Source organism: Nycticebus coucang, chromosome 17 (assembly GCF_027406575.1).
Source record: "Nycticebus coucang isolate mNycCou1 chromosome 17, mNycCou1.pri, whole genome shotgun sequence".
In the NCBI taxonomy this organism is placed as follows: Eukaryota; Metazoa; Chordata; class Mammalia; order Primates; family Lorisidae; genus Nycticebus; species Nycticebus coucang.
In genome coordinates, this window is record NC_069796.1 from 39,391,456 (window position 1) to 39,400,700 (window position 9,245).

The 9,245-nt window shown below is 51.1% G+C and overlaps 2 protein-coding genes across 2 annotated transcripts; one reads left to right on the top strand and one right to left on the bottom strand.

Moving 5' to 3' along the window:
- Positions 1-147: 147 nt before the first annotated feature.
- WDR55 (WD repeat domain 55) lies at positions 148-6,314 on the top strand. Its single transcript, XM_053566617.1, has 7 exons — positions 148-367; positions 4,264-4,364; positions 4,447-4,534; positions 4,640-4,819; positions 4,914-5,013; positions 5,101-5,270; positions 5,354-6,314. The coding sequence occupies exons 1-7, from the start codon at positions 177-179 to the stop codon at positions 5,673-5,675; spliced, it is 1,152 nt and encodes a 383-aa protein (XP_053422592.1). The 5' UTR covers positions 148-176; the 3' UTR covers positions 5,676-6,314.
- Positions 6,315-6,376: 62 nt separating this feature from the next.
- On the bottom strand, positions 6,377-9,098 carry DND1 (DND microRNA-mediated repression inhibitor 1). Its single transcript, XM_053566618.1, has 4 exons — positions 8,802-9,098; positions 8,548-8,665; positions 7,721-8,182; positions 6,377-6,834 (listed from the first exon to the last, which is right to left on the bottom strand). Exons 1-4 carry the CDS (start codon positions 8,823-8,825, stop codon positions 6,377-6,379), a joined length of 1,062 nt encoding a protein of 353 aa, XP_053422593.1. The 5' UTR covers positions 8,826-9,098.
- Between the last annotated feature and the right edge of the window lie 147 nt (positions 9,099-9,245).

Sequence of the window (9,245 nt, forward strand, 5' to 3'; positions counted from 1 at the left end):
TTCAGCCAGCCCCACCCACACCGGCAATATGGCCAGTGCACCTTCCCCCTGGTGACCTAAAACACACCAGAGACACTTCCGGCCCCGCCCCTGAGGCGGAAGCTGTGTTCTGCGCCACGCCTCCTGCAGTGTGGCTATTTCCGGAGCAGACGAGCCGTGTGTGGTACAGTCCCGGCATGGACCGCAAGTGTGAAGAGATGTCCGCTGAAGATGGGAGCGACAAAGAGGACCTTGACTCCGCGGAAGCCCCGGCCCGGATCCGGGACACCCCAGAAGACATCGTGCTGGAAGCGCCGGCCAGTGGGCTGGCGTTTCATCCGGCCCGCGACCTACTGGCTGCAGGGGACGTGGACGGAGACGTGTTTGTGTGAGTGCGGGGCAGGGTCTGGAGGTTGGGTCTGGAAACTCTCCTGAGATGGAACTTGGAAGAGGAGGGAAGAGACAAAGTTGCAGGGAGAGAAGTTTTTCAAGACAGATTCGGTCGGATTCAGTAACATTAAGTTTTGAACTAGTTACCGCACTAATCTATTGTAAGAACTGATAGCACAAAGTAGAATGTCGTAACGGAGCCCAGAGTCTGTAGCACGGCAAGAAGGCGTCTAAGGCCTTAGTATTTCCTACTGGATTATTTTATATTGAGTTTGAGCTCAATATAAAGAAGCTCAACCGGCTCCTTTTATTTAATCTTTCAAAACCACAAATGCAACCAGTCACTCCCTTGATTAAAAACGGATAATGTCTGCTTTTAGGATTTAGTGCAGACTTCTTTTTTTTTTTTTTTTTTTTTTGTGGAGACAGAGTCTCACTGTACCGCCCTCGGTAGAGTGCCGTGGCGTCACACGGCTCACAGCAACCTCTTAACTCTTGGGCTTACGCGATTCTCTTGCCTCAGCCTCCCGAGCAGCTGGGACTACAGGCGCCCGCCACAACGCCCGGCTATTTTTTGGTTGCAGTTTGGCCGGGGCTGGGTTTGAACCCGCCACCCTCGCCATATGGGGCTGGCGCCCTACTCACTGAGCCACAGGCGCCGCCCTAGTGCAGACTTCTTTATCTTTCAAGTCCCGATCATCTGACCCTTGCCTGCCCTTTTGCTATCTGTGCTCATTCATCCATACCTTCTTAAAACATATTTTGAAGCATTTGCTCCTTTGCACATGATATTCCTTCTGCCCGGAAAACGTCTTCACTTTTACCTACTATTCCTGACTTTTCAGAATCTCGCCCTCTTCCTCCCTGCCCCAAACTAAATGAGGCTACCTGTTAGATGCTGCCATGGCACCAATGCCATGGTACCTCTCCCTCATAAACTTTATAATGGTTTGTAACCATACACATGTTTAATTATTTATATGCTTCTCTCTTTCACTAGAGACATGTTTTCAAGCTTTTTTGACCTTGCCCCACAGAAAAATACCTTTTACATTATATATGATGTTCTCTGTTAATTTCTTTTCTTTTCTTTCTTTTTTTTTTTTTTTTGAGACAGAGTCTCACTTTGTAGCCCTGGGGTTATAACAGCAACCTCAAACTCTTGGGTTCAAGCAATCCTCTTGCTAGGAGCTGTAACTCCAGGCACCTGCCACAATGTCTGGCTATTTTTAGTAGAGACTAGGTCTTGGCTCTTGTTCAGGCTGGTCTTGAACTCCTGAACTCAAGTGATCCACCTGCCCTGGCTTCTCAGAGTGCTAGGATTACAGGCTTGAGACACACTCCTGGCCTATGTGATAATTTCTGATTTTACTCTTTTTATGACTGTGTATACGCACAATTTGGATTGAGCTTACTAATATTTTTATGCCTAGATTTTGAAAAATGCAAGTTATTCTGTAGTCCATTTTGTTTTTTATCTTCTGCCTCTAGTCTAGGGTAGGTGCTCAATACATGTTTGATTTTGAACAAAAGATACAGGCTGGAAGCAGTGGAAAGACACTGAAGGTTTTTAACCCGGAGAGTTGTGCTTATCAGATTTACTTAATGAATTTAAATCTCAGTCCTTCATTAGCTTTAATGCCCTTGGGTAATTTAACTTATGTATTTTCATCTTTGTAAAGGAGAATAATAATATCTACCTTGCAGAAGGAAGGAGTGTTTAGTATAGGACCTGAGCAGTTGTTCAACAAACATAGGTTTCCAGGCAGGGTTGTGGTGGCTCACGCCTGTAATTCCAGCACTCTGGGAGGCTGAGGCAGGTGAATTGTTTGAGCTCAGGAGTTCCAAACCAGTCTGAGCAAGAGTGAGACCCCATCTCTAGTAAAAATAGAAAAACTGAGGCAAGAGGATCACTTGGGGCCGAGAATTTGAGGTTGCTGTGAGCTATGATGCTAGAGCACTCTACTCAGGGTACCAGAGTGAGACTCTGTCTCAAACAAAAGCAACAAAAAACAAATGTAGGTTTCCTTCTACTACTATTTCATATTTATAGTGCCAGACACTTGCCTTCCATCTTTTCTTCATATTCTCCATACCTTCAGGGTGGCGCCTGTGGCTCAAGGAGTAGGGTGCTGGCCCCATATAGTGGAGGTGGTGGGTCCATACCTTCATTGCTTCAGTTTGTCTCAGAAAAGGTTTGGGAGGGCATCCCTTAGTTTGCTCCTCCCCATTCCCCACCCTCAGTTACTACCTTCTGGTAGGCCTCTGACTTCTTACCATTCTGAAAAGGTTTCTTTTCCCACAGGATTAAAGTTGGACATCTGCTTAGCCCACATGGTCTGAAGCCCAGTCTAGCTCATCTTTCCAGATTTAGCCATGACACTCTCTTGCTACCTGAACCCTCCCCTCATTCTTTTTTTTTTTTTTTAGAGACAGAGTCTTTCTTTGTTGCCCTCGGTAGAGTGCTATGGCATCACAGCTCACAGCAACTCCAGGTCTTGGGCTTAGGTGTTCTCTTGCCTCATCCTCCCAAGTAGCTGGGACTACAGGTGGCCACCATAATGCCGGCTATTTTTTTGTTGTAGTTTGGCTGGGGCTGGGTTCGAACCCGCCACCCTCGGTATATGGGACCAGTGCCCTACTCATTGAGCCACAGGTGCTGCCCCTCCCCTCATTCTTTATCTCTGCTGTGTAAGGGACATGGACATCTCCCTCCACTATCTGCCTCTTGTTCTCTGCTAGGTGAATGCTTATTCTTCATGATTCAACTCACATGTCAGTTAGCTTTCCAGGGCTCTTTTCTCCCTTCCCAAGTATTCATTCAATCTGTGAATGTTTATTAAGCATCTTTTTAGACACTGCAACAGAGAAAACAATGAGCAGGTTCAATTCTGCCCACCTGGAACTCACTGGCAATTAAACATTCTTTCATTCTGCCCTTTTTCTAGGATATTCTGTGAGGTAGGCATTGGGGATATTCTCCAGACAGGTACTTGCCTCAGAGTTGAGTTTATAGGCTGGTGTGTCTCTTGTACGCCTCCATTTTGATCCTTTTTTTTCAGCATGTGGTCTTAATGTGCTGTATTTGTAACTTCTCTAGCACCTGCAGACCTGCTGACAAGAGCTTACCCAGCCTTAACTGATTTTTATATTCCAAACTTCTGGTGCTAGTTTTCTGTCATTGACTCAAGTATTTCCTCCACAGGAGTACAGACCCAATCTTTTTTTTTTTTTGCAGTTTTTGGCCAGGGCTGGGTTTGAACCCACCACCTCCAGCATATGGGGCCAGCGCCCTACTCCGTTGAGCCACAGGCACCACCCCAGACCCAATCTTTCTGTAGGCTGGGGCTTTCAGAGATGATAAAGATGGGTGGGGTGAGGTCACACAGAAGTCTTTTTTTTTTTTTCCGAGACTGAGTCTTAACTCTGTTGCCCTGGTTAGAGTGCCGTGGCATCATAGCTTAAAGCAACCTCAAACTCTTAGGCTTGAGCGATTCTGTTGCCTCAGCCTTCCGAGTAGCTGGGAGTACAGGCATGTGCCACTATGCGTAGTTTTTCTATTTTTAGTAGAGACAGGGTTTCACTCTTGCTCAGGCTGGTCTTGAACTCCTGAGCTCAAGCAATCCACTCTCCTCAGCCTCCCAGAGTACTAGGATTATAGGTGTGAACTGTGTCTGGCCTACACAAAGGTCTTGAGCAAATGTACCTTAAATTAATGTATGTTGAATGAAACAAGACCTAACATTTGAAACTCACTGAAAATGGAAAAATGGGATAAACTTTTTGAGATTGGAGGTGTGCAAGCTGGACTAGGTAGTGGGAAGATTGCTCTATGCATTCCATGCATCCCAGGTGAGTTCTGGAGTCATTCACCCTCTTTCTTCTGTTTTCCAGCTTTTCCTACTCTTGCCAAGAGGGAGAAACCAAGGAGCTGTGGTCATCAGGTCACCATCTGAAGTCCTGCAGAGCTGTGGTCTTTTCTGAAGATGGGCAGAGTGAGTACTGGGGAAGGCAGACACTGTGGTGGTGGGTAGGGAGCAATGAGCAGCACCATGACCGGGGTACCTTTTCCCCCAGAACTTGTTACTGTCTCCAAGGACAAAGCCATCCATGTTCTAGATGTGGAGCAGGGCCGACTAGAAAGACGTATTTCCAAAGCTCATGGGTAAGGGGAGCCAATTGTGTGTATGTATATAGAGGTGGGGGTAAGGACTAGGAAGTCCCCACTGGGACAGAGATGCTCCAGTAAGGTCACTGTCTGTGTCTCCAGTGCCCCCATTAACAGTCTGTTGCTGGTGGATGAGAATATTTTGGCCACAGGGGACGATACAGGTTGTATCCGTCTATGGGACCAGCGGAAGGAGGCCCCCTTAATGGATATGCGGCAGCATGAGGAATACATTGCAGACATGGCTTTGGATCCAGCCAAGAAGCTGCTTTTGACAGCCAGGTAGAACCTCAAAGTGTCATCCTTCCCCCCCCCCCCCCAATCTGTTTTCCTTACAGGGAGCTCTGGGCTAAGTGTACTGCTTTCATCTCTACAGTGGAGATGGCTGCCTTGGTGTCTTCAACATCAAGAGACGCCGGTTTGAGCTGCTCTCAGAGCCTCAGTCTGGGGACCTAACCTCTGTCACCCTCATGAAAGTATAGTTTGGTCTGGTGGGATGGGGGTGCTAGAGGCTTGATCTGAGGCAGCTCTATAGACCTGGTTTGCTCTCTACTTCCCTGCAGTCTGGGAAGAAGGTCACCTGTGGCTCCAGTGAAGGTACCATCTACCTCTTCAACTGGAATGGCTTTGGGGCCACAAGTGATCGTTTTGCCCTGAGAGCTGAGTCCATTGACTGCATGGTTCCAGTCACTGAGAGTCTACTGTGTATTGGCTCTACTGATGGAATAATCAGGTGAGGAAAGCCAGGACAGCCTGCAGGTCCCAGGAATGGCGGGCTCAAGTAGCCAGTATCCAACACTGTTCTTTCTCTGTCAGGGCTGTGAACATCCTGCCAAACCGAGTGGTGGGCAGTGTGGGTCAGCATGCTGGGGAGCCTGTGGAAGAGCTGGCCCTTTCCCACTGTGGCCGCTTCCTGGCCAGTAGCGGCCATGACCAACACCTCAAGTTTTGGGACTTGACCCAGCTGCGAACTATGGTGGTGAATGACTACCGTCAGCGCAAAAAAAAGGGAGGGCCGCTGCGTGCCCTGAGCAGCAAGGCTTGGAGCACTGATGACTTCTTTGTAGGACTGAGGGAAGAGGGAGAAGACACTGTGGCTTGGCAGGAAGATGAAGAGGAGAGAGAGGACAGTGACTGAGGGTATGAACTGAATCTCAGGACAGGTTCTGACTAAGAGTCTTGCTTGTTGGGCTGATCCCAGAGAAGATGTGAATTTTAATACCCCTTTGTGCAGCAGAAGATGATGGGCTCAGGACACTGATGTTAGGAAAGTACTTGTACTGTAGCAGTTAGTCTACCAGTGTTGGACAAACCCTATGCTTGGGCAAGACAGCACAGACACAAGTGTGTACTAACCAGGGGTTTAATATAAATACAACCAGCATAGAAAAACTCAAAACTATACATAAGCCCAAACCAGAGTGCCAGTGGCAGGGACAAAGAGCAGAAGAATTTCTTACCCTTTGGCTCAGCCAGCCCCCCACACCCTCCAATTAAAAAGGACAAATTAAGAAAATAAAGATTCATGCTAAGGTGTGTACGTGTTTGTGTGCAGAGGGTAGGGTAGATGCCTATCACACAGGGAATACCCAAGGAAGACCACAGGGTCAGGTTAGATCCTGGGTAAGACAAGACAGTGAGGGCAAGGGTCCTCACAACTTAAGCCAAACCTGAGCCAAGCCCAGGTGCCATGGGTCCCTGCCCCAGCAGGGAGAATGTGTCAGGCCTGGCTATGCCCCTCCTCCCTTTGGGGTCAGATAGTGGTGGCCCAGGCCTGCTGGGCTGGGGAGAGACACAGGCTCTGCCTACCCATGTGGGCTGCCTGTAGAGAGAATGGGGTCACTGCTTAACAATAGCACCTGCCTCAGCCCCAGACGACCACAAGAGGCTGGCCCCAGACTCACTCAGTACCTCCAGTAGCCGCACAGACACAGCATCCTTAGCTGCCTCATGCCCATCCTGCTCATCTGGGGCAAGCACAACCCAGATGAGGCCACTGAAGGGCACTGGATGCCCAGGGATCACCACTTGGTACCAGAAGCGATGCCAGCCAGCAGGTCCTGTGCCCAAACACTTGGTGAGAAACACTGGGCTGCCCAGCTTCATTTGTTGGCACAACAACTGCAGGGCAGCCCGAGCCCCTTGAAACCCTATCTTGTCCCCGGTCAGGGCCAACCGGCTGCCCTCTGGCTGTAGACCTTTCAGAGTGGGACCCATAAGCTGCTGGCGGAGTCGCTGCTTCAGGTCAGGCTTGAGCCACTCCACAGTCACTTGCTCTCCACAGAGGTGTGACTGGCCTGCAGGAAAAATGCGGAGACAAGGGCAGGTTTAAGCCCTGGGCCCAAGCCTCAGATTGTGAGCCCTCTGGAATTAGGCCTTTGTTTAATTGTAGCCTCCCCATTTCCTGATAGCGTGACCTTGGGTAACAGAAGACAATGGTAAGACGAGCCTTCTCTAGGATTATCTTTAATTGAAAAGGGGGCATAGCAGTGGCTTATGCCAGTAATCCCAGAGCTTGGGAGGCTGAGGCGGGTGGATTGCCTGAGCTCATAGGTTCAAGACTTTATTTCTAAAAATAGATGGCATTGTGGCTGGCACCTGTAGTCTCAGCTATTCAGGAGGCTGAGGCAAAAGAATCCCTTGAACCCAAGAGTTGGAGGTTGCTGTGAGCTGTGACTCTACGGCACTCTACCCAAGGTGACAAAGTGAGACTTATCTCAAAAAAAGGGGGGATGTAATACACCTGCTATCGCCCCTAATTTCTTCATAACTAATCTATACCTAGAATACTTGCTATGAGTCAGGAAACTCAAAGCTAAGTACCACATAGCCATCGTGTTACTTCTCAATATAGTCTGAAGAGACAGGTTCTATAATAGATAATTGGTAGGCTCAGTTGGATTTCTTTGGGCAAGGCAATGTTCTCTTACAACAGTTTCTTTGGGATGTTGAGGTGTAAGTCAGGAGGAGGTAATGCACCGGGAGCGTTCTAATTTTAAGTAAGTGGTGAGGGTAGCACCACTGGAAATCTAAAAAGCCTGATCAAGTAGTGAAAGTTTGCAAACTCAAGCATGCTTGCCTCAAGACTTTTTGACTTTATCCGCTACACATAAAATTTCCTGGCACAACGCATTTGGCCCGGCCAGCCGCCCTCCCCCCGCTTCCCCCCATCTGTACCCCTACCTTCCACCAGGGCCTTTTTGGCCATGGCAGCCGCGCGATGCGAGCTAAACTTGAGCAGCGCGATTTGCGCGGGCGCCGGCCCGGGGCTGGGTAGCAACCGCGCCTCCTGCAGGCCGGGACCCAGCGGCTGCAGCGCAAGCAGCAGCGCGCGACGGCTCAGACTCGGCGGCAGTCCGTCCACGCTCAGCTCGCACTTCTCCGTGCTTCGGCACACTAGAAGCGGACAGGAAGGCCGCAGCGGGTGATTGTGCAGCGTGGCGATGGCTGCCTGCGCGCCGCGCCGCGAGCTGTAGCGGGCATAGGCAAAGCCGCGGTTCAGGCCGCTGAAGGTCATCATCAGGCGGAACTCGTAGAGGCGGCCCACGCGCTGGAACAGTGGGATCAGCTGGTGCTCGTACACGTCCTGGGGCAGCCGCCCAATGAACACCTCGGACCCGGCTGGCGGCGGACTCCCCACCCAGCCTGGGGGAAAGAGGTGTGGAGGGCACCGTCACCCACCGGGATGGTTCCGAATTTGGAGCCCACGGTCCCAGAGCGGGGAGAGGGCAATGTTAGGAAACGTCTGTTTGGTGGGTACAACGCCGTCGCCCGGCTTGTTGGCATAATTAGGGGCCTGAGTTAACCACCAGGCTAGCACAGAGTAGGTGCACCTAACCTCCCTTCCTAGATGGGGCGGGTGGGTGAGGAGCCAAATTTCCTCATCTGCCTGGGGGTGTAAGTCCGGGTAGTTGGGGTTTCTGCTGGAGGGTGAGGGCAGGCCCCTCCCCCAAAGGGGGCCGTACGAAGCCGGTGTAGCGAGGCAGGCACAGGGGCCGAGACTACCGTACCTGGGGGTGGCCCGCCATACTTCCTCTGCCCGTTCACCTGCACCAGGCGGATGCCAGTTTCCCTCACCCACGCTTCCAGCGCCGCCTTGTTCTCTGGATTCACCCTCTCGCACCACAACTGCGAGGGAAAAGGTAGGTTGGAACGCAGGATCCTATAGCCCGCCACCACCTCGCTTGTGGTATTGGGGGGGGGTCCTTGTAGTCGTACCCCCGCGCAGGTGGAGCTCGTTGGCCCCCTGTAGCCAATCACTTACCTCACACTCCCGTTTGGACTGCATGGTCTCTCGCGGGCTCCCTCGTACCTCCTTTATAACTTCCTCCCCAATCGGCCTCTGGAAGTTTCCCTACCCCTCCACCCCGCAATCTCTCATTGGCTCTGAACACGACCCCGCCTTCCAAGGGGGTGGAGGTATGCACTGCACGTGCGCCGCGGGGCCTCGGACCCTCAGGTGGAAGCTGGAAACAGTAGCGGGCAGGTCTGCTCCTCAGCCCGCTGCAATCTCTTGAGGAGCGGCTTACAAGCCGCCGGGTGGGTGTGGGGGGCAAGAACTCTCGGGTCACCCTTCATCCCGAGGAAGAGCCTGTGGGGGTGTACTGTAAGTCCTTCTCCCCTTCTCACCCCTAAAGTGGTCTGAATGAGAGGCTCAGGCACTGCGGGGAAGGCAGGGCTAGGTAGGCAGTGACACAGGCAGGCTCTA